General features: G+C 34.5%; 1 protein-coding gene across 2 annotated transcripts in view; it reads left to right on the forward strand.

Annotated features, from left to right (window-relative positions):
- Window positions 1-26321, forward strand: part of ANTXR2 (anthrax toxin receptor 2) — a 128496-nt gene that overhangs the window by 77679 nt on the left and 24496 nt on the right. The window contains exons 15-16 of one of the 2 annotated variants that reach the window (XM_004681187.2): window positions 1947-2111; window positions 2397-2583. In XM_004681187.2, coding sequence (XP_004681244.1) covers window positions 1947-2111; window positions 2397-2546 — 315 coding nt within the window. In that variant the 3' untranslated portion in view covers window positions 2547-2583. Of the gene's footprint in view, window positions 1-1946; window positions 2112-2396; window positions 2584-26321 lie in introns of those variants that run through there. The other variant, XM_012724235.1, reaches the window with a different exon arrangement.

Consider the following 26321-nt stretch of genomic DNA (forward strand, 5'->3'; position numbering starts at 1 on the left):
TTACACATGCCCACACATGAAAGTTTGGCTCAGATTTGGACTTTAATTCTTGTATGTTGAAAAATAAAGAAAATGATTATTTGATACTATGATTTTCAATGTCCAGGGTTTTCCAGAAGGGAATTCCCTATAAATCTTAGAATTTCCTCTTAATGTTAAATTTTTCTTTTCAAAGCAGACTGTGCAGATTTGCCTTCCTCAGTGAAAAATTGATAAGTCAAGTAACCATACTACATGAGGATAGAAACTAAAGATTGTAAGCTTCTTTAAAATTTCAAGCTTTACAAAATTTAAAAAAAAAAGTTTTTTACATCCAAAGGGTCAATATTTATATCATGCTTTTTGCCTTAGTCAAATTTAATGAAAATTTTGGAAGGAAAATTTAACTGCTTTGTGTAAAATATATTTCCAAAAGTCAAGCCTACTTATTCACCTATTTTATACTGCCTGTCTTTAAATTCCCATCCTGTTACTTTCTAACGGTGTGGTTTTTGCTTGTATCCTCTTTGTGCCTCAATTTCATCTGAAAGGAAAAATATCCCTCATTGTATTTTTGTATAGGTTTTGTAATGATAGTAATCATTTAGTAAATCACTACGTCCTAATTTTCCTAGAACCATCAGTATCTACAGGTATGTGGTCAAATAGAAGGGTAACATCTTAATTAGAGAATAAGATTAAATACTGCTATACATTTCATGTGTAAACTACAAATTAACCTCTTATTTGAAGTAAGGAGAATTGGTTGCTTCCAATTTCATTGGGATCTTAGTATTTAATGTATAAGTAGGGGTGAGAAACCTATTACCTCTCAGCAAAGGAGCACTTTGTAACACTTGCTCATTCTGCCTTTGCTCTGTGATGGTGAGCTAAAGGACCATTGTCTGATGATTAGAGATGGTGAACATTTTTTCATATGTCAGTTGACCATCGCATATCTTCTTTGTAGAAATGCCTGTTTGGCTTTTCTACCTATTTTTTAATTGGGCTGTGTTCTTTTTATTGAATTGTATAAGCTCTTTGTACATCTTTGATATTAATCTCTTATCAGAGGTATAATGTGCAAATATTTTCTCCCATTCAGCAAGACTACTGTGCTTTGGTTAGTGTCTCCTTTGCTGTATAGCAGATTTTCAGTTTGATACAGGCAAATCGAAACCACAGTGAGATACTGACTGCCTCACATCTGTGATAATGGCACATATCAAAAAATCAGAAACAAGTTGCTGGTGAGGTTGTGGAAATAAAGGAACCAAGTTAAGCTGACAGTGGGAATGTAGACTCATCCAATCCCTATAGAAAGAAGTAGAGCAATGAATTCCTCCGAAGTCCAAAAATGGGACTACCATATCACTCAGGAATTTCACTCTTACACGTCTATCCAAAGAACACACACAAAAAAATACTAATTAAGAAGAAAACTTACAGTCCTAAGTTTATGGCAGCACTGTTTACAATAGCCAAGATTTAGAAACAACCTAAATGTCCCAGAACAGATGAGTGAATCAGAATGTGGTGTACATGCACAATGGAATACCACTCAGCAATAAAAAAGAAAAGCTCATGACATTTGCAGCAATTTGGATAGAATTAGAAGAGATTATTCTAAGTGAAGTAAGCCAGAAAAAGAAAGATAAATACTAAGATTTTCACTTATATGTGTTAACTAGAGAAACCACACAAAAGATCAGACGAACTTTAAGACTGACCCTTCATAGCTGAGCTTAGATCTGAGACAGTGAGGAGGGTAGAGGGAGTGAGAGGGAAATGGGGAAAATAGAAAGGGAGCACAATGGACTATAATGGAGGACTATGGGTGTTTTGGTAGTGAGAAAACTATGGTGACCACATATATGTTTAAAAAACACAAGTAAAGGGCCATTATCTAAATGACAGCTGTTCCTCTAGGACACTATATATGACAGTATTTCCACTTTGTTTTCAAGGTTCGTTGGGGTGATAAAGGGTCTACTGAGGAAGGTGCAAGACTGGAGAAAGCCAAAAATGCTGTGGTAACAATTCCTGAAGAACCAGAGGTACCTGTCAGGCCTAAACCACCTCGACCCAGACCCATACAGCCTCCTCAGACGAAGTGGTACACACCAATTAAGGTAATTTTCCAGATTGTATGCTTTGACTGAAACTTTCTAGAGAAACTGTGATTTTTTTTTTGTATCCTCTCCCCACAACATCAGCTAGCTGACATTTATTTTATTCTAACAACTGGACACTTTCTTGGCAACCATAACCTCATTTTTGTGATTTGTGTATCTGTTTAATTTATGAAAAAATGAAAGTAAAGCAAGACTTCACCTTCTTCATTTTAACTCATTTATGCAGCAGATACAGGGAGGTCTATGTTCCACCAAGAAGTGACCAGTCTCATTTCTCTGTAGGGTCGTCTTGACGCACTCTGGGCTTTGTTGCGGCGACAGTATGACCGGGTTTCCTTGATGAGGCCTCAGCAAGGGGATGAGGTTTGTATTTGTGGATGTGTTGGGGAAGAACTGATTATTTGGGTCAGTATAATGAGGGTGGTGAAATAATAATTAGGAAAATTTAAGGGCCTCATTATACCTGAGGTGTATTATTACTGTCTCATGAAAATTTCTTATTACTCAGAGTTCTTAAAAATTATTAGCTATTATTAAAATACATCTTAAAGTTGGGGTTTAACACAAGTCCCTTCTTAAATAATACATAAATTTTTTTTTGTACACATGTTTAAATAAGGGCATTTCTTCATCCTTTGTGGGACATCCCATTCTGAGATTTTTCCGCAGCGGAGAGGAAAATTCTGGGTATTAGAATAATCTTTCTAGCATTTTCTAATAATGAAGCATGGGAACATGCTTCAGAACCTCTATTTCCTTAGGTAGAAATTAACGTTGTCTTGCCTCTACCAGTTAATCTCATTTCTTGCTATATGAAAGTTATAAAGCATTGTTAAAATCTACATTGGTGAGATAAACATGTACATACAGATATGTATAAAATATGCACATAAACACATATATCATATAGATTTTCACTACCAAGGAAGCCTGTTTTGAAGCAGTTTTATATTTGGAAGTTTGAATAGTACTCTAAATCCTAAAAATCTAGTTTTATGATTTCTTTAATATATTTTCACTATTTCTTATTGTAGCAATATAAGAAAAATAAATTAAAACCTTTTTATATGTGGGCACTCCTAGTGGTGCAACTGGTTAAAGCACAGCACTATGAAGTTATCACAGCCACTGCAGCATGAGTTCGATCCCCCGCCATGGAGGTGACCCACATGGTGCAGTGGACCTCTCCTGACCCGCCTGCTGCTCCCCTCAGCAGTGTACTGCCTCACTCTGTCTCTGGTGAATCCTTTCACTGCTCTTGCACCTCTGGCCTGAACCCCAGTTCTGTATGCATAAATAAATAAATCTTTAAAAAACCCAAAAATCTTTTCATATATAACAATGGACAGGCTTGCTCAGAGACACATTGTTGTTAGTAACAGAATTGTTCATTATCTTTCTGTTTTAACAAGTGTGTGAACTATATTCACTTCAGATTCAGATGACATTAGGTATATTTAGATTTGATAGACTTATTTCTATAAAAGGATGAAATAATTGAACTTAGTGTTTACTTTGAAGTGCCAAGTTATTATTAGTGTTATATGATTCTAAGTCTATGTTTTGGATGTAACAACTTCTAAATCCTAGGGTTTTACTTCTATGAGATAGATATAATTTTAAAAACATGTGAGTTTCATAAACCATTTAGAAAATCCAATTTGAGAAAATATCCTCAGTAGATCATTTACCCTTTGGTAGCACCATAGGCAGAGAGAAAAAGGTGGTTCATGAAATAGCTTCTCATCTTTAGGACTCTAGAAAGTTCTTATATTTAATGAAACTTGCATCTCTTTAAATTCATGATCTGGACCAATACCACTTATTCTTCTATGTACTTGAACTTTATTTAACATGAATATGTTTTAATATTTTTTCATATATCACCTTAGTTTTACCTTCCTCCTAGGCATTAATTCATTTATTTAATCATTTTCACACTTTGATGTGCTGTATCAGCTAACAATTCATTAGCCAGCCAAATCAGACTATGGTCCCACTACTGTTACCAGTGTTGCAAATATTCTTTTAACTCTCATGATTAAAAATTAGCTTTTAATCTGTAATCACTCCCACTAATTTTAATCTAATTTGATAACTTTTATATTATAAGTATGCAAAAATTATGTTATCGAGGTAATACTAAGTAGTGGTTACCAATTGTCCCTTAAGACATCTAAAATTTGTTTGGGTATTAAGACATACCAAAATACTATTTATTCCAGATGTGATCTGGGCCATACTCAGGTTGGTATCCATACTCTTGAGTATATAGAGGAAGAGTGATGAACTCTTCCTGTAGGAAATGGATAGGATTTTATCCGGTATGATTAATTTGAATGAATAGTTCCATTGATGAAGCATCATGAACAAAGTGAGGCAGCCAAGAATAGTGATTTGTGAATTGTTAGATGGTCTGCAGTTTTAGGGTTAAAATCATTATGATAGATTGAAAATGGAAGAAATCTTTGAGTTTGGATAAACTGATATATATTTGTTTTTTAAAATGATGTATTATATATTCATTTATTAAACAACCATCTATCTAGTGATTAATGTGTACCAAATACTGTGCTAGATACCAAATGCATTTATCATTCTTCTTAAATTGTACTAGTAGAATATTCCACATGTCACAGCATATTAATCATTATTTTTCCATGATCAAAGAGTAATGCTTCTATTATTTTGCCCAAGATTTCCTTTGTATTCTATGAATGTGGTCACACTTGTCTAACAGGGTCCCAAAGCCTTTTATTCTAATTCTTAAGGTCAGATTATTTAAAAATTCAGAATTTTCAGATTTTAAGAATTTCTGAAATTCTCGCTTTCATCATGGAAATCAGAGAAGCATATCATATATTAGGTAAAATAGTACTTCATAAGCACATAATTGAGGCATTCTACTACAGAAACATTAATGACTACAAGCGGATAAATGTAGATGACATATCATCTCACATGAGGTCAGTTTTTGCTTCTACATATATTTTAGTGAAAAACTTTACCCAAAGCTTTCATTTTTCAAGTATTTTTTTATTTCAAAGGTATAGATAAAATACAGCAGATCTTGATTGTATGTGACTCACTGAGACTCCAGTTTTCCCATTCTACCAACATTAATGCTATTTGTAATTTCTGTGTTTCTGCTTAGATGCAAACCTTTAGGTTTATTTAATACCACTTGTTGCTTCAGTTAATTGATATGATTTACTATCAGATATACAGGATGATTCTATGTATACCTGATAAAGTTTGACTTAATCTTCCCCTCCCGCATCTATTCTTGATAGCTTTATCATTTTGTTACCTGTGGACTTCTGCCTGATATTTAATGCCACCATAAAGAACTCATTGTGGCAACCCACATGAGAGAGAGCCTTTTCCCACGAGTGGCATTCCACAGTTAACTAACATTAGTGTGGTAAAGCTAGGAATGTAACCTAAGCACAATCTCAGTTTACCATCTCAATAAATTTAATGTATTTTGTTAAGTTATTTCCAGAATTTCAAGTATGAGTTTATATACTATATCATCCAGCCAAATAAATGATGCAAAATTATTTCATCATGGAAATCAGAGAAGCTTGGCATGGTTTGCTCTACTATTTTTGTTTCTTAATCATAACCTTTATAATGTTCATTATTTTTTTTTAAACTGGTGTTTGATGTTAAGTCAGTGGTTATCAACATATCATCCCTTTCCTATAGACAACTTGAGAAATCTTTGCCCTTTCTCTTTTTTATTTTCCATTATTCCCATTTTCACAGGTTCACAGTCTATTAAGAATACTTGAATTTCTGTCAACTCCTCCTCATCAACTAGTTCTCCATACTGACAGAATTTATTCAGTATAAACTTCCCATATCATACACACACACACACATAATTATAACTAGTATTTATTTCAGACATTATATTATAGACTTATAAGAAAGAATCATTTCAACCCTTTAACAGAATTAGTGTTCTGTATAATATAAGGACAACTGAAGAGTCTCTATGTATTTTTACATGCAAACTAACATTTATATATAAACATTTATATTTTAGGAAATCATCATACTTCCTAAAATATAATAAATGGTATTATACATGGTTTCTAGAATGCTTTCCTTCCATTTCCCCTCCCTTCTTCTCTCCATCCCTTCTTCCTCTTTCTCTTTTTCCTTCCTTCTATCTATCCCTATTTTCCTCTTTATTTATTCTTAAAAACACATAGCTCCACTATGCTTTCACTTTTAGGTTTGCAACTTTCTTATACCAGTTTATGTATTCTTACCATATTGTGCAGTCTTTCTTTTTTGCTTCGTTTGCATGAATAAAGCCTTTAAGTCATTCTATTTTTATCCTCCTGAGCTCAGTAAATATTGTTATTAACGAGGTTCACCATGATACTTGTGCCAAAAAAGAATCTGCACCAACCCTGAGATATTGAGTCACATCAAATATTTTGTTGGATTTTATTAGAAGTCCAGTATACACTATACAGTATTATTTTTAAAAGTAATAATTAATTATTTATCTAAATCAAACCACAATTTCACAGTATAGTGGCACAATTAGTACATAGATCCTAATATCTTATAAATTTCATTTCTATTTTATATTATAAAGGAGCATAGTATTTCTTAGAATCCAATATTTTTAGCTTGACAAACTTAAAGTAATTTACCATATTTTGTTTGACAAACTTAAAGTAATTTACCAAGTAAGAAAATGAGGACAAAGGTAAAAAGAGAATCAGGGACTTAGAATCTATTTGGCAGAGCTAATTTAAATGTATTAAAGTGGAATCTTTTGATTTGAAGATGCTTTATATAAGGGTATAGAAGACCACAGCTCACTGTTACCATCCTCTTATTATGACTCATTAAGTTCTCAAAAATTAAACTGCCTTAAATATTATTTTCACCACTTAAGTTTATATGGATATAGTTTATGTCATAAAGTTATAGAGAAAAGAATTTAGATGTAGAAGACTTCAGTGTCCTCTGCTTCTCTGGTTATTCTTTGTGTTAAGCTTTCTAGGTAAGCTGGGTAGTAATCATTGAATAAGAAAACTAACCTTGGCATTCTTTTGATAGCTTCATATAACTACACTCATTTGTGATTGAACTTTGTAGCATCTTTGTAGACAGGAACTTTGTAGACAGGAAACCTGTCTACCAATTTACCCCCTTGGACCAGTGCTTGATTAAACTAAGTTAAGCATAGAGCTCGGACTATTCATGAAAAATTTATTATATGTATGTATTCTTTATATCACAGATTACTTTTTTCAGTAACTATTAGGAAATTTATAAATAGTATTATATCAGCTTAGATTAAATGAACTATTTCCTCTAAAAAGGATTTACCTCTGCATGACAAATATTTCATTAGAACATATATTATTAGTCATTCTTAGGCCAATTCTTTTTACATGCAACTTTGTCATCAATATATAAATTGGTGACTATATTTTGCAAATAATTTTGTCATTTTCCTGTGCTGATAAAGACTTGTCTATATTTACTATTGTCTATACTTCTATTGAAGCATTTGCATAATGGTAGAAGAGTGTGTGTGTGTACATGTGTGAGAAACAGTTTGTACATTGTCCAAATTGGGAAAAAATTCTAGGATTAGGAAAAAATTCATTTTTTGGAAATGGATGTAGCTGGTTTTACAATGTTAAGAACTAAGCAAGAATGCATTCTCATTTCTGATCTTTAAAGGAAGTAGCAATCACTTGTCTTCCTTAAAAGCGACCACAGTAACACAAAAAAGGCAGAGCAAACTTTACACTGCTTGAAAAGTAAAATACAATTGCTTGCAGGTTATGGCTGTTGGTTCCAAAACAACAGAACCTCTGTCAACTCAATGACATCTTTTCTACCTTGAAAACAATGCTGCTATTTATTTATAAGTTGTTTACTGCAAGCTTCTACGTTTTGAGAGTTAGTTAATAAACAAATCAGCGTACTGAGAACTTAACCGGGAGTCACGCACATTTACTCTGTGAGTCCCGTCACGCTGGATTTCCAGCCAAATGTTCTCCTTTTATGGCCCAGAGGCCTCGCCGGGCTCATTTGCAGCAGAATTCACTGCTGAATTGAAGTCCTTGATCAAGTAACTGAAGTTCTGGAATAAAGTATCAAAGCGACGCAGCACTCGCTCTGTCCCTGGCTCCTGCCACCTTTCCGCGGCGCTGGCTCCCGCCGAGGTGGCGGGGTCGGCGGGCTGCGCCTCTACCAGACGGAAGCTTTGATTGCGGCCGCAACTCCTTCGAGTCATGAATGTTTCAGCGCCGCGCGTGCGAGGTGAGGGCCCTGCGTCCAGGTGTAAGCTAGCAGGTTGTCGCGGACATCTGCTTGCAGCAGCGGCAAAAGCCTCCCCAGCCCGCAGCGAGCGGCCGGATTGTCAGCGGAGGTAGTTGAGAGCGGCAGAACCGTTTTGGTCTCTCTCTCGCTGCCTGGAGGCCTGAAACACCAAAGGTAGGAGAGGGGGTGGACACAGCTGCGCTCCCAAACTTGCCTTAGGCACAAATAAAGAGATCTAATGCAGTTTGACTCTGTTGCGGTGGGGAGAGGAGGACAGAAAGCCACTTCAGAGACAACTTAGCGCTGCAACATCTGCCGCCAAGTTTCCAGGGAGTGACGGGGGACAGCAGGTACAGATCGAAGTCTCCACAGAAACAACCGCTATTAAGCCATAGACTCTTTTGAAGGGCTTCCATCAAACATGCTGGAGTCCGCAGCAGGAGTTTGTTTGGTTTTCAAAGCAGTGTTTTGTTTTTTGCAATAACAAGGTAATTTATAAATGATGCATTACCATGCGTCCTCCTTTTTCATTTGAAAAGAGAGTTAGAGAGGCAGAAAGGCAAAGAAAAAAGACAGCACAGCACTACTTTGGAGTTGGTCCATAAACCAATTAAATCTCTAAGGAGCTTCTTGGCTGTAGTAGAGGTCATGTTAACCTTCAGACCGCAGCACCTCCACCACCAGGCAGCAGACATCCATTTATATGCGGTGATTGGAGAATCCTGTGTCGAGGAACACCCCTGAAGTTTCTCCACTAGTTTGTTTTGAAACTCATTCCCTAAGACTTCTTAGTACATGGATGTGAAATGGATTTTGATTTTTTTCAGCTTTTAAGTTTTTAAGCGTGGTTAAACTACTGCACTGTCGGATAAGTCATCATGTATTTTTTTCTGTTATTGTGCATCATGATTTTTCTTATAACCCAATATTAGCTTGACAAGTAAAACTCCAATGTTGGTAAGATGATAAAGATTGTGTGGTATGTAAACTGTTGTCACAAAACTTAGAAAATGGCAGTGACTTTAATTTTCGTTCAGTTATAGAGGCTTCATAACCTACAGATCGGTATTAAAATTTAAAGTCAAAAGTGAGCATTTCCTGTTAACAAAAAAGAAAGCATTTTTTTTAGAAGGGAGTTTCCCTTCTCTCTCCTAGATTCAGTCAGGAAAAAAGCATTGAGAATGTGGACAGTGCAGAAGTTCCTAACTGTACACACATAATAGATGGCAGAAGAGCATGATTAAACTACTGCATTGTGGCATAGTCACGATGTATTTTATCTGTTATTGTGCAAAAGTGCAACATGACTTTTCTTATAACCCAATATTAGTTTGACAAGTAAAACTCCAGTGTATGGTAAGATAATAAAGATTGTGTGGTATGTAAACTGTTGTGACTAATAAAATTCAAGGCCCTTGAGGAAATACTTAGTTAAGGGGATGTTCAAGGAGCACTGGCCCAGGGACAGAAATTAGTAAATGGCAAAATTTGATCAATTGGTTGTGAAACAACATGAAGCATAGTAAGTTTCAATTTAATTGAGGTTTTGAGACAACTTTTGTTAATTGTGCAGATACAGTTTTGATTTTTTGCAATAACTGATGGTATCTGCTTTTTTTTTTTAATTTTTTTTTTGAAAGTCCGCTGAGACAGAACACAATGTCAGTTCTCTGATTTAAAAACGAAACATCTGCAGAAAGAAAAATACGAGGGCACAGCACAGGTTTATTTAAACAAAACTGGACAGCCTGACAACCTCCGTAGCAAGTAACTCAGGCTGTTTACATCTCTAGTTCTAGGTATTTTTGTTCACTTCTGCCCATAGTGTTTTTGAATTCTCATGCTTAGGATAAATTGGCCTGGGTCTCTTTACTGGAAGCTTCTTCAGTGATCCCAGGCCTTCCAAGGAGCACTGTGAAGTCTGTATTTACAAATCACCCAGAGCTCAGTGCTGGGTGATCGAGTATACATCTTGAGAGCAGAGATTTTCTGCCACACTGTCTTAAATTCTTCATCACATTTGCAAAATGTAAACCCCTTGTGGGTGTTTTCTGAGCATATTGAAACCTTCATTCAAATGATTTGATATTTCAAATGTTCTCAGTGCTTAGAAGTAGGCTGCTAATGATTGCATTCTTAAACTCAGGTTTTAGGTTCCACCTAAATATTTTGTGTCATATAACAGGACTTTGTAATAGCTCTTAGGGACTGTGAGAAACCCTTTATTTTAGCCGAATAAGTCAGTTCTATTGTACTCAATGTGCCTATGCTGCCTATCTCTTTCCTTTTCTTAGTTTTATATGAAAGGATTGAGAAAAGATCAAAATGTTTTAAAACTATAAAAAGTAACTACTTTAAGTCCGTAAGATCTGAAATTTTATGTCCCTTTAGGCCAATTATGATGTGACAGCCCTGGAAAGAAAACCACTCCACTTTACCTTTGTGCCATCACTAGTATCTTTCATTCTTTTTCTTTAGTGTTTTATGAACATCCTTAAAATGCGTAAGTGTTCTGTTCAATTTAGTAGAAGTATTTCACTTTGGTTTACACACAACCAAAGATAATTTTTTTTACTAGGGTAACTCACATTATGAACTTATCATTCCCTTTGATTGATTTATGACTGTGTATGTCTGTATGTATGTGTGTGATGTTTAGTGTAAATATGTGTATATTTATTCCTACAGATCATATTTTCTCAGTGTGTATGTCATCAACTAATGCCGATTTTAATGGAAAATAACAAATTTTTAATATCATTTCTTAGCTTAAGAAAAACCATCTCTTTCTCTTTTTTAAAAGATTTATTTATTTATGCATACAGAACTGGGGTAAAAGCCAGAGGTGCAAGGGCAGTGAGAGGATTCACTAGAGACAGACCAGTAAGGTCAGACCAGTAAGGTCAAAGAAGTACACTGCTGAAGGGGAGCAGTGGGCAAGACAGGAGAGGTCTGCTGTACCATGTGGGTCACCTCTGGGGCAGGGGATTGAACCCGCACTAAGGTGGCTGAGGCTAACTTTCAGGGCTGCGTCTCAAACCCACTAGAGAGGGCCAAGAAAAAACATTTCTTAGTTATGTATGTGAACTGGCAAAAGTATTGGCCCAATTTGGTTTCCCAAAGCAAAATGTAAGCATATGTGATACTTAATGATTTAAATTTCAAAAATAGATCTGTTTCTTCTATTGAAAGTAGAAATAGAATTTGGATATTCAATTGGCTTTCTACCTTTCTGATTCAGATATAATTTTATATTTTTCAGTATCATTTGCATTTTATGTATTAACTCATAAGCTTAGCTAGTTATTTCTTGTTTAAAAAGAATCAGTAACCTTTTGATAATCAGACATAAAAATTACTATGTTATTGTAAATACCCTTTTTAAAAAATTAATGCACTTATTTTTAGAAATAAACGTTTTATTTATCACACACACAAAATTTTTTTTGGCACACACACAAAAAATACTTTAAAAATATCAAGACTGGGCGCAGCGGGTAAAAGCACAGCACTAAGGAGCTTATGCAGATTTTGCATGAGTTCGATCCCAGCCTGCCCAAGAGGAGATCCACACGGTGTGGCAGACCTCTCCTGACCCTTTCGCTGCTCCTCTCAGCAGTATACTTCAGTGACCTGCCTGTTCTGCTCCCCACTCTGTCTCTGGTGAACCCTCTCACCCTCCGCATTTCTGGCCTGTACCCCAGTTCTGTATGAATAAATAAGTTTTTAAAAAAAATATCAAGACTTAAAGCAGGTCAGTATACAGAAAATAATGCATCTTATACATGTAAAAATATATGTGTATTTTTCATATATATATTCATAATCTTGTCCAACATTAAGCACTTTTTTGTACTGAATCAAAATGAGAGATTTCTTACTTTTAACCAAATACTGTTTTCTGTTTACATTATATTTTTATTAGAACTATTTCCTAATACTAATGATTTATTAGCAAAGAATTTACTATGGTTTTGGTATTATATTAGATTCAAATTATATTATGGCATACCTCAGGGAGAACTGTTAACATTCAAATACATACTCAAGATTATATAGATTTGCAATTACACATACATGCACACATCACATTATCTAGCTTACCATATCACATCATATCATATCTTGTCTTAGGTGCCTAACCTAGTTGCAAATCAATAAAAATTCAAGCAGCACATTTGCATGCATAACATATCGATAAAAATTCTAGGGTAAATAGCAATTACTCTCTGATTATTTTCTCTTACTCTTTTAGTTCTCTTCCTGCTCATGCTTTCTAACATTGATTTTCAGGGTTTAACCCTTGATTTGTTTTGTTTGTTTTCACATGTCACTACTTTTCTATAGTGAACATATCAACTTTACTAACTATGTTATTATCACTAGACACATTATTTTAAGACAATTCTCTTCTTTGTAAATTCGACTTGCAGGTTTCTGGAAACCTTTTCCTTCTTAGATGTCTTGTCACTACAAAATTGTTTTTAACTGGACTTAAACAATATTCTCTATTGTATTACTTTCAAATTTTGGTTATGCAGCTTTTCTCTCAAATTTTCTCTTTACCATTAACCTAGCATGTGTAAGTTGAGGCCCTGAAGACTTCATGGTTCCCATAGCTGTGTGAGTAGACCAAGACTTTAACTCGATTTCTAGTCCTGGGTGTCCATTGCTAACAAATCACTTTATTTCTCTCCATTGTGCACTATCAATTCAGAATTGTGCCTATCAATGGTCCATCTTAGTTGTATTATAATTGATTGAAAATAAAAGAGCTACTGCATATGAATAGATGTATTAGATTCTAGTAGTTATTAAAAAATAAGTCATTTTCCCTTTGTACAAATTAAGTAATTGTTACCATGACCTATGAGTTTACCTTTGCTACTTTTCCCTGAGACTAAACACCTGAGAAAATTAAGACATCAGAGCAGTTTTGAAGTTTGGCAAATTTGAATTATTTATTTAAAAGATGTGACTGAGGTTGTGCTGATATAATAGGAATGTTATTTATATGGAGGGCAGATTCATTATTTTGGATGATGATTAATTTTTAACTTATAATTAAATCTATTAAATATTTTCTAAATAGAAAAGCACGGCACATCATTTTTTCTTAGGTTGACTTCTGACTAGATGAAGGCTCATAATTTTTATTAATTTCTTTCAACGGGAAATGTTTATTAGTTTGTGGCTTGCAGTTGCTTTCATCTCATTTTGCTCTGAAACAGATTTCCTCTTTGTTTTCATATGTGATCCAAAGAGAGTTTTCAGTGATTGGAATTCTTGTGAGATTTGTATTTGTCTAAATGAAATCATATTTTGTAATGTATTGTCTAAACATCTATTGCACAGGCCTGTATGTAGCTTTTGCAAGCTCTGAATATCTCATTAGTCCTGTTTATAGAAACATTAGCTCTTCTGTACACAGAGAGAAGAGAGCTGAGAATGAAAATTATTTCCTATTCTTTAGAAGAGGAGGGATGGCTTTTTATCCTCTCTATTCAGATTTATAACTAGTCTTAAACTGTTATCTAGATTAGTTCCTTTTCCATTAACTACTTAAAGCAAGGCAGCTGTCTGTGCTGTTAGTGTAAACTTGCTAATGTCTGTTTTGTTAACCTCAGACACAAAAGACAGCAGATAACAGGATCAAGGTTTGGGACCTTGGATTTTCACATCCTGAAATAATTGTGTGAGGGTAATTAAAGAGAAGGGAGGAAGTGTTACATGGTAAAGGGATGACTGCTTTTAATCTTAATTAATTGCCAAGAGTTTTAAATCTGACTTATTAATGCTGAAGTTAAGCCCTCAGTGCACCGTTCATCCTCTGGCATCAGGTGTTCTTTTATGCAATGAGGTTTAGGAGGAAAAAAATGTGTGTGTGTCTTACATAAATATTTTCATTTACATCTTTCAAACATTCCCTGGGTTAATATTTAGGCCTTCACCTTTTGACAGTTACTGTAGGGCAGTTAGAAATTATAGACAAGTAACAATAAATCCAGATAAAATCCCCAGGCATAGCAACAGCAATAAATCTGAATAATATTACTTTCATGCTTACCAGCATACAAAATACTTCCCTGAAGGGGATATCTCAGATTATGGGGTGAAAAAGAAAAAGGGAGGGATTGGAACTAGAAATGGGGAGTGAAGGGGAAGAAAAGGGAATGAATAATAGGAAGAGAATCATCCCTCTGAAAACCTTGCTGGTAATAGGAGAGTGCAGTATTTACTGAAATAATCAGCTGCAAATTACATGTTTGTAAGGTTGTAGATTGCACCATTGCAGCTGGAATCATTTGGAAGTAAACAGATTGCACCTTGAAATGACTGAGCAATCTTCTTTTTTCTCCTTCTGTGGCTTTTCCACTCATGTTTGTCTAGTTAGTCTCCCTTCACTTTTAAATCTGTGATTATTCTGTGACATATTTCCATGTGAAATTGCAAGCAACTCTATTAATTACGATTATTTCAGGGAGGGAAAAATGACTTGAATTCTTCAAGTGGGAAATGTTTAAGAACTAGCTAAGGACAAAAGCTTCAAACTTTAGAAATATGATTTCAGGATTATAGCTCATATTCCCCATGCATTTGGACAAAATAAAATGCTCTGTAATGAAAATACAACACATTAAATTATTTTAGTTTTTACATGTATTATTATTTCTGATAACTGTGAACAGAATTTCAATAGCAGTTATAATCAGTGATTAAAATATATATTATTATCCACAAATTTAAAATTGGAAATTTGGCTTTGAGATACATGTTTCTTCTTTACAGCAATGATTTCTTCTTATTGTTTAGCTTTAAATGTAAATAGGAAAAACATGAAGTAGTGCTTTAAAATTTTATTTGTCCACCTAATTTTTTTTGCATATAGCCATGAATTATAAGAGAGAAAATACAAAAATCAGCAGTCATTAAGAGTTTAAGTTTTAATTTATAGGCAGTAGAGACCAGTAAAATGTTACAATTTGACAGTAACATTATCAAATGAAATTAGAATTGGACTTTGGAAGGTTTTCCAATAAATTGTGAGAAGATTGGAGATTACAGGTGCTGTTCTGTATATTTTAGTCCTGAACCAATGTTTTCATTTTTTTTTTTTTGCATTAAGTTTTCATCATGAGTAACAAATAGAATTACATCAAAATATGATGTAGCAGGTCTGATGGGTGGTTAAGTGGTCTAGTGATTTTATTCTACAAAGTGGAAAGAATATTTTTAGAATACAAGTGTAGGTTCTTAAGTTAGAAAAAAATAGAGAAAAGGTTAGTATGCCTTCAAATACTTTTCTGGCACTGTCAGGGGTTTTATTCCTTGCTTCTACCTTTATTAGGAATGTCTAAATAGCTGACTGAGCCATGGACTTGTGATACAGATACTCATGATGCCTGGGTTTGTTCCTATGTTCATGGGCATATATGTAGGGGTATTTATGTTTCTAATGGGGGTGATTGGGCATTGTGTTTGTTGAGGGCACTCATAATTTCAAGCCCAAGGCAACCCTTTTCATAAGAATGATTTAGAACTAGAATTCAGATAAAATAATTGAGCATCTATTAAGTCTTAGGGAGGGTCAATTAGGTATGTCCAGATCTTAACAGTGCTAGTATTAGATTTCATATTATTATTATTATTTTTAAAAAGATTTATTTCTTATGCATACAAGAACTGGGGTACAGGCCAGAGCTGTGTGTGTGTGTGGGGGGGGGTAAGACCACAGACAGCGGGGAGCAAAACAAGCAGATTACTGAAATATACTGCTGAGGGGAGCAGCAGGCTGGTCAGAAGAGGTCTGCTGTACCCTGTGGGTCAGCTCCCTGACTGGGGATTGAACTCATGATGCAGGGTAGCTTCATAGGCTTCATCTTAATCCCTTGTGCCACCAAGGGAGGGCCTATTATCATTTAAAAAAAAAAGATTTATTTATTATGCTTACATAACTGGAGTACAGGCCAGAGGTGTGGGAAGGATGAGAGGATTCACCAGAGACAGAGTGGGGAACAGAGCAGGCAGATCTACTGAAATATACTGCTGAGAGGAGCAGTGGGTGGGTCAGGAGAGGTCTGCCCCACCATGTGGATCTCCTCCGGGACAGGAGGGGATCGAATTCATGCAGAAGTGACTTTAGATTCTCAGTGCTGTGCTTTAACCCGCTGCGCCACCAGGGAGGGCCTCTTTCTTTCTTTTTTTAAAGATTTATTTATTCATACAGAACTGGGGTAGCGGCCAGAGGTGCAGGGGTGGTGAGAAGATTCACCAGGGACAGAGTGGGGAACAAAATGGGCAGAAATGAAGTACACTGCTGAGGGGAGCAGCGGGTGAGACAGAAGTCTGCTATGCCATGTGGGTCACCTTCCTGGCAGGGGATTGAACTAGTGCTGAAGCAGCTGCAACTGCCTTTGTAATGCTGCACTTTAAACCTGGGAGGGCCACGAGGGAGGGCCCAAGGCAGAAATTTCATACAATGTTCTGAAACAAGTTTGAATAGTCATATCAATATTATGACTCTAGATTCATAGTAGATATTTTGCTACTTTTATACTTTAATAAGTTGAACATAACGTAAAAGGGTACAGTTTTAAGAAGATAGTATATTTAAGCTTTATGCTAATTTTCTGTCTTTGTAAGACTTGTATAGTTCTTACTGCTTTACTTTTTTCAAGAAAGGAAAGATAATGTATGATATTGGATTATCTCCACTGTAATTTTCATATGTTGTAATTTGTTGCCTGTGCCACAGCTGCAAAGTAATTTAAACAGTTTTTTTTATTTAATATTATCATAAACCATGAAGTAGTAGTAATAGTAGTAGTATGTGTTTGTGTGTGTGTGTGTGTGTGTGTAAATATGACTGTATTCTCATTGCATCATACTGAAATTGATTTTCCAGTTGAAACAAATAACAGTTGACGAATGTTAAGTGGAAATCAATCAATTTGATTTAAATCACCAAAATGCACTATTTTCATTAAGTGACCTTTTTCCCAGCAGTTACTAGATCACAAGTAGCACTGTGATGACCTCTAACCCTTGAATGTTCTTAGCAGAAACCTCTGAGGACAGTGGGTGATCGTAATTTTATTTGTATATTAGAATGATCTTACTTTCGGTCAGTTAGATAAAAATATTTTAGCGATTATTTATAATTAGAGAAATCTTGAATTAAAAGCAATCAATTCTTTGACCTTTAGTAATTCAAATGTAAATCAGGAATATTTCATTAGTCATACACTTAGATAGAAACAGAAATGTGCTATTGGGAAATACAGAGACTTAGCAAGACACAGAACACAACAACTTCTAGCTTCATTTTTAACAGATTTTTAATATTAAGCTTTTAAAATTGATCTCCCCTCCACCATGTTTTCTTTCTATATTGGATGCTTTGTAGATGCAAGCTTTTAAAGTTATATTGTTCAATAATTACTTAAAAAAATCCCAGGAACTAAGTACTTACACAGCACTCCAAACCAGAAACAGAATAGAATGGAGGAGGTGGCTATATATATCCGGATTCACCAAACTGATTATTCTTTCTAATCTAGAAAATCAAATTAAAAAGTAGAGTTCCAGGGAAGGCTAAGATTAACCAAATTATATTTTCTAAATGTGCTTTTTATCAATATTCATATTTACTATAGAAAAGTCACAATTTTTAGTTTCAGGTACTGTTGGCACAGTCATAATTTATTGTTTATAATCACTCTTAAAAATCTAACTTATAGAATATTTCATCATCATTTAGACATCAGTTAAATTTGTACTGAATTTACTGTTTATTTCCCCAATCATTCTTTTTTGCTTCAGCTTTCATTTTGATCTATGGTGCAGCTGATTTCACTTGTCAAACTGAATATAGTGCATCCGAAATTATTAAAAAAAAAAAAAGCTTACTGAATGGTTTTTAAAGTGTGTCCTCAGATGTATTAATATATTAGTGAAAATTGAGACAAACAGGCTGGCATCCATTACTAGATTTGTAAGGAATGGCACTGAAGCTCGAATATTTGAAGGCCTGTTTCCTCCTCATTCTGCCATCAGTGTGATCACCACCAGGGAAGAGCATCTTGTCCACATGGGCTTTCTTTTCTTAAAGGAGGTCCTTTTCCTCATGGTAAAGACATCTTTGGTCTCTTATGTCTATGAAGCATCTTGAAAGACTTTCATATAATGACTTGGTGACGTTTTCATTATTATAGTTGTTTTTTGCTGAAAAATGCTTTCTTAAAACCATCTCATAAGAAATATTATCTTCCTTACCCTCAGTGTATCATTCTGTATTCTCCCTCATATAAAAATGCTAACATTAATATTACTATTATAATTTGGCTTCATATGACTGAAGGTAGAAGAACAATGTACACTTAAAAACTAAAACTTTTTTTTAGATTTATTTTTATATCTATGCATACAAGAACTAGGATATAGGCCCAGAGATGTGTGGTGTGAGAGGATTCACCAGAGACAGTAGAGAACAGAAGAGGAGGATTGAATGAACTTCACTGCTAAAGGGAGCAGCGGGTGAGACAGGAGATGTCTGCCATGTGGGTCACACACTGTCTGGAGATCGAACTCAGTAGGAATAGTGTAATAGACAATAGAGTGGTCCTTAGACTTAACCTATGCGACACCAGGAAGGCCCTTAAACTATATTTTAAAGCTTAATTATAATATTTACAGTAAATACTTTTCCTAATCACTTATAAACACTGCTTTGCTTCTGAAATCTTTTTAGGATTAAGAAATAGAGAAAATACTGGAATAACTTATGGTGTATGTATTCACCTTGTAATCTCATTTAATATAATAGCTATAGGATCACAATGAAATTCTACTCAAATTTTTAAGTTATTTATGTCAGATTATTTTCTTACTAGTGTGTTTGAAAACAACATTTAAACACATTTCTGACCATTACCTTTTCTAAAGTTTTGTTAAAACATTTTTAAGTAAAATTAGACACAAGCAAATGAGTGGTAATCTTGAAAATAGACTCATCTAAATTTAGAGAAGTCAAATTAAAAAGATTTAGTGCTGACTAGAAAGTTCTTCTGCTAAGAACTTATAATTCAGTTGGGACAATGGATTAAATAAAGCTTCAAAAACTATCACTCAAAACAAGCAAGCAAAATTGACATGTAAAAACATAAACAAAAGATAAAGTGAATTGACAAGATGAATTCCAATGGCTAATCCAACTGTCTACCATTATATAGCCTTGAAAGCTGACAGTGCTGCTCTTGGTAAATACTAATGTAAGAATTAAAATAATATTTTTGCTTTAGTTTCTTGGTAATACATAGATGAATATACTATACTATTGGTTATCTCTATAATTTGTATTATAAGGTTATATGTACATTTATATATCCCCACAAACATAATTCTGTATTAAACAATTGATAGTTTAACAAAATGAATCATATTTAGGATATGAGAGGCATTCAAATAAAATTGCTTCTTTCCTGAGCATTTCTGTTTTAAGGAGTCTTTGAAATGCCCAAATACACAGTAGATGGTCCTCAGTAAGTGCATAATCTACTCAGAGAATCAAGAATACACACTGTAAAATAAAATAATTAAATACTATGTTACCTCAATTAAGAAAAACACCAATTCAAGACAATAACAAAAGACATGTTGCAAAAATTTTTCCTAATTAGTTTCCAAATGGATGGTCTAGATATTAATTGTTATTTGAGTGATCAGGGAAGAACACTTCAGGCTAAGAAGTACTTGACAGTTTATAAAGATACTGAATTTGTTATCTAGTTTTAAATTTCATGATTTTTTAAAATATTTATTTATCCATACAAGAACTGGACTATAGGCCATCCAGAGGTGTGAGAGCTAAGAGGACTCACCAGAGACAAAGTGGGGAGCAGAACAGGCAGATATACTGAAATAGAGCAGGCGAGAGAGGAGAGGTCTGCTGCGCCATGTGGGTCACCTCCTTAGCCAGGGAATTGAGCTCATGATGTAGTGGCTGGGGATTGCTTCATAGTGTTGTTTTAACCCATGTGCCACCAGGGAAGGCCATGAGGTTTTTTTTTTTTGTTGTTGTTGTTTTTTTAAGTATTAGTAACAGGCAGTATGCTCTTAGGTAGCTTGAAGGAAAGAGCAGAAGGCTGCGCTAACACAGGTACTACCCAGCGAGAGTGCCAGTGAGGGCAAGAGCAGATGGATTCCATCAGATGGACAGTAGAAGTTGAGAAGGGAAGCTAGCCTCCTAGTACTTGACAGGCCTTGGTTACTAGGTGGAGCTATTTGTGTATCAGGGAGTGTATACGGAGAGAAAGAAGCCACTAAGGACTGTACCTTGAAATGGAGCTTAACAAACAGAAATTGGTAATGTTTAAGATTTATTTATTTATGCATACAGGAGCTGGAATAGAGGCCAGAGGTATAGAGAGTGAGAGGATTCTCCAGAGACAGAGTGGGGAGCAGAACAGACAGATTGACTAAAATACACTGCTGAAGGGAGCAGTTGCTGGGATGGGAGAGGCCTGCTGTACCAAGGGATCACCCCCTAGTGGGGATGGAACTTGCACTGCACTGGCTGCAGAGAGACTCCTAGTATTGTGCTTTAACCCATTGCGCCACCAGGGAGGGCCCTTTTTGATTTTTTTTAAATGGAAAATAGCGTCCTGCCTTTCCTTGGCATAATGTTTTTCTTTTACAACTTTTGACAGTTTTGATAATATGAAACATGCAAAAATGGAAGTAATTGAATAATCCATAGTGGGTGGTGAGAAGAGAGAATGGGAAAAGAAGGGAGAAGAAAGAAAAAAATAGTAGATTTGGCTTAAAAATATGAAGCCAGGACCCTCCCTGGTGCTGCAGCAGGTTAAGTGCTGTGTGGTAGCAAAAATAAATTAATCTTTAAAAAAAATCTGAATCTGTCAACTTGGGGTAGTTATTTTTAGTAGCTTAATTCTTTTAAGAGATACAGATTTATAGTGGCTGGAGAGGTGGCTCTTTTTCCTCTAAGGCAGCTGGTGTTTTCTAAATCAGTAATAGTAATCTGAAAGATCAGAGTCTGTAAGTTCCTGTTAATCATTATAGCTGAAAGAGCAATGTTAAAAAATGTTGTGAATGATGGTACTTTGTTCTTGAAGAGAATAATGCAAATAGAAACTATTGAAGTCTTAAATAGACTAGAGAAAGATTATGAATGAAGATTTATAAAGTAATATTTTATAGCTGTTTCTAAGACTGATGATTCAGCAAAGACTCTTAGAATGACTCCTCAGTTAAAAAGAATGTGAAAAGATACTGAATAAAATAATGACTACTAAGTTGGATTTTGTTTTAAAAATGAAAGTTTTCTAGTAATTTCAGTCTTAGTTGGCACCATAAGTAATGGAAGAGGTAACTAATACTCCCTTCTTAATTATGAAATTTTGAATATAGTCATCAGTCTGTATCTCTTTTTTTTGAAAGATTAGACCATAGTTCAAAAATTATAATATTTTTAAATTGATGTATTTTCTGAAAAATTTTGAATGTTCACTCATGAAAGCAATTTTAGTCTAGATTTGATGAGCCTTCTTTGTGATTTAGGATTTAAATGAAGTTCATCCCATACCTTCTATGTGCCAACAATAATACACTCAATTTTTTCATGTAATCTTTAATGAAAAGTAGATTTTCCATTACACATGTAGGGGCTTAACAAAGGTCAACTGGTTGGTAAATGGTGAAGTTTCAACACAGTTGATGACATCAAAACTGTAGCAGTGACTTGTAAAATAGAAAATATTGAGAAGTACATCCTTGGTTGAGGACACTTTCCCTATATGTACATGCTGCCATATATGTAGTAATTATTATCACCTACATTTTAAAATCTTGCTATACTGGACTGCACTTTCCTAGGAAGACCTCCATGGAGATATGGATGGTGGCAGTATGGCCACCCACTTGGGACAGTGACAGCTGCCGCAGTTGAATCCAGCCCTTGTCATCATTAATGACCCGCATTTGACACTTTATCCCAGCCATCCTTGTTTAGTGTACAATGTACTGCATTAGAATAATTACTACCTGTCACCCTCTATTTAACAGACAGCTCTTAGTCATCCTGGACATGAAGGTGTCAGTTGATAATGTGTCAACCCATGTTGGCTCCTGCGCCCTTATCCAGCTTGAGGGGAGCTGTGTCTCTGTCTTTTTCTTGAGCTATTTAAATACATTTTATACCTAAATTGAAATGTTTTGTCACTCAGATTAAAAGAATTTATCTCCTTAGTTTTAAGTAATAACCAGGCATTTATTAAAGAATAGCATTTACTGAACATGAAACATGACTGGTAGATTTAGAGTTTGCATTTATCCTGCTAAAAATGCTGAAGAGCTAACTTAGAATTGGAGAGAAGAGTAGTAGTTCTGATTCAAGAAAAGATGAGGACCAAGTTCAAAAGTTATAAATCATGTCAAGACAGGACTATAATGCCTGTATTAAAGTTATTTGAATTTTAAAGTGAGTTATTTCATTTCCAAAGACAAGTTTATTGTCCTTTATTTTTTCTTCCTTTAATTTCACATTGTGTTTGGGAGAAACACAGGGGATTCATTGAATTACTGAAGTGGAAGGCAACTCCTTCACAATTTTAAGTCATTAGAATATTGTGATTGCATATTTATTGAGTGAGTTTTGAAATTTCTTTGTTCCAGAGGTTGAAGATTGTGATTTTTTTTAGACTGTATTATCTTTGTTTCACTCAAAATTCTACTCATAGGCATCTGTTATGGTTTATCTTACTTAGGACAGTTAATCTAAAATGTGCTTCTGAATTTCTGTGTATCTCAATTTGACACTTAAGAAAACAAAGTCATGCCTGAAATTTGGAATAACACATGCCTTGTATTCATTATGAGATCTACTTCACCTTTTTATAAGAAGTCCAAATTTCAATATCAGATTTTTAACTTATCACCTGATTGACCTTCTTTAAGTTATATAACCTCTCTGAACCTATTTTAACAAGTTTTCAACTGAAATCTCTAATATAATTTATTTTTATATATTTTACATCATTGTTCATTTTTGTACAATACTTGCTTTCTCCTCTCAGGTTTAGTCTCCATAGAATTCCCACCACTAGTTTACCTGTGCACCAACACTATAAATAGTCCCTTGTGCTCTTCCCTCCCCTATTTTGTTACCTACCCCCACCTCCCCTGCAGAATGTCATTGGTTTATAGTTGTTTTTTATTTATTATTATTATATTTTCCTGATCCCTTATTTGTTTCCCTATATTACTACTATAAGTGAAACAATCTGGTATTTTTCTTTTTCCTTCTAATTTATTTCATTGAGTATAATCCCTTCTAGCTCCAATCGTGCTGCTGCGTATGGCATGTTTGTCCTTTTTGATTGCTGAATAGTATCCCACTGTGTATATATACCACATCTACTTGAACTAGTTCTTGATTTGGGGGCATTTGGCTTGTATCTATATTGTAAATAGTGCTGCAGTAAAATAAGGGTTCAGGTGTCTTTTTAAATTAATGTTTGTGTGTCTTTAGGTAGATTCCTAGGGGTGGAATTTCTGGGTCATATGGTATCTCCATTTTCAGTAGTTTGAGGAACCTCCCTACAACTATCAGTAATGGTTGGACCATCAACTGAAATTTCTTAACGGAATCACTAAACAATGAAAATATTTCAAGATACTTTTTCTTGGTTCTCCCCAGGATGCTACATTCTTGGCATAAGACTCAGTTGAGAAGACAGTTTATCATGTACAATAGGTGTCTTTGGGCATTAAGTCTTCATGCATTCATGACAAACTGGTTAAGAAAGGCTAATAAAGATTTTTTTAAAAATTCACTTTACATATTTTTGCCAGTGTTTTCTCATTACATGAGAAAAGGCTTTGGCTTTGCAGGTTACAGGTGAATGCAATCAACTAGCAATTTATTTTCTTTAATTCATGAATTATTAGTCAATGAAAGGGAGATTTCCTTGAGTTAAAACTAATTTCTCAAATGTATCTTCTGGATAAAATACAAATTTTTAACAATAAAGAACAGAAGAGACAGAAACATGTCTTTAGATCTACTTATTCAAATCTATATATGTGAATATATATATTAAGTTTCTGTATACATTGTGTTTGAAAATCAACCTTTATTTTTAGAGTTTTTAAATATTGACTGGCAAGATACTTCACAGTAGATAATAATTACTGTGCATGCCTATACGTTTTTACAATAAGTTGTTTCATCACTCAGAAGTGACCTTGTTAGGTGAGGGGGAAGTCCTCTTGAGAACAAGTGGAGTGATGCGTATCAGTAGAAGACACTAAAGATTTATTGTCTGTGGCAAAGGAAACACAGATCTCTGCTTGTGCATTAAGTGATTTTGACATCGCCCACAGTAAAGGGTGATTGGAAGCTATAGGGTAGAAAATACTCTGCTGGAGCAAAATAATAAACATTTTTATGTTGTTTGTATTATGAGCTTGTCTTACTCTTTAATCTTTGTAACACTTAAAACATAAATGATAGTCATGCTAAACTACACCCTATTATCCTAGGATCTTGCTGCCCAAATGAGCACTTTTTACTAATTTGAGACAATATGCAAGCATGATTTGGTATTAGTAGATGCAGAAGTGTATTTTTTTTTCTTCTAATTTTTAAAAAAAATTTTGCTGATGAAAAATTTCATCCTTGTTTACATATTCTAGTTTAAAAGTGATAAAAAGGTGAATTCTCTATTTACCTGAAATTTGAAGGAAGAAGAAACAATTTTGCTTTTTAGTTGAAAACATTTTTTTAAGATGGTTAATGCTACCTAAAGATACATATGATGAGTTTATGTGTTATTAGTTAAAAGTTCTAATCCTATAAGATTATTAGACTATAGATGCTATGACACAAGGTTTTATTGCTTTTCTCACTAAAGTAAAATCTGTATACCCAAGTAGACAATCTTCCAAATTGCTATGATCTCTTCTGTGCATAAGATATGCTGCTTCTGTCTAAAACCAAATAAGAACTCAGCTACTATAACTAATCACAATCCCTGTTTCTCAGCAGATAGGACTATTTTAAGACACAATGTGAGTCCAAATGGCTATGATGCAAAGACATCTAATAAAAACTGACTGTTATGTTTTCAACTTGACTTGAGATCTCACCTCAGTACCTAGTAGGTTTATTGAGGCAAGAAAAAATATTGCTTTATGTTTTATTTTATGCCGTATAAATAGCCAGCTTCATTTTGGAAACATTTTATTAATACATGTGAATTATCTAGAAAATTGTTTATCACAGAAGTAAACATTCAAGAGATATTAGCACGTATATTAAACCAATAACAAACCCTAGAATTCCCTCTAAAATATTGAGACAACCAAAGAGGGAGGAGAATCGAGTGGGTACAGGGCAAAATGAACTGTAGTGAAGGACTTTGGATGCCTTGGTGATGGGTGTGGAGTGGTCAGCATACATCCAATACTCCTAAATCATCTACAATGTTGTAAAACAATGTTGTCTCAATAAAAAATAATAAATTCAAGAAAGGAATATACATATAAAATCAGTACATTTCTTCCATAAAATGATGAAAAACACATGACGGTAGACATAGAAGCCAGATACTGAAATTGTAATAATGAAAATTTTGAGGAATAGTTATTCTCTATTTAGCTAAACTATTGTGATATAAAGAAACACTTTAGGGACATGTTCCTAAAAAGAAATTTGCTTATTTGCAAATTTTGTATCTGGTGCTTACCTTGCTGACTTGTCCTGTGGTTGGACAACAAGTCTCCACGTCTTAGCCTTCAGTTCTCTGTGCAGGAGAACGGATGGGGGCAGGAGAACTTCAGCTCATTGTGTCAGTGACCAATGTGGAGGATTCTGTCTTCAAC

The sequence above is a fragment of the Condylura cristata genome, unplaced genomic scaffold, assembly GCF_000260355.1.
Source record: "Condylura cristata isolate star-nosed mole 26May11 unplaced genomic scaffold, ConCri1.0 scaffold00012, whole genome shotgun sequence".
Lineage (NCBI taxonomy): Eukaryota > Metazoa > Chordata > Mammalia > Eulipotyphla > Talpidae > Condylura > Condylura cristata.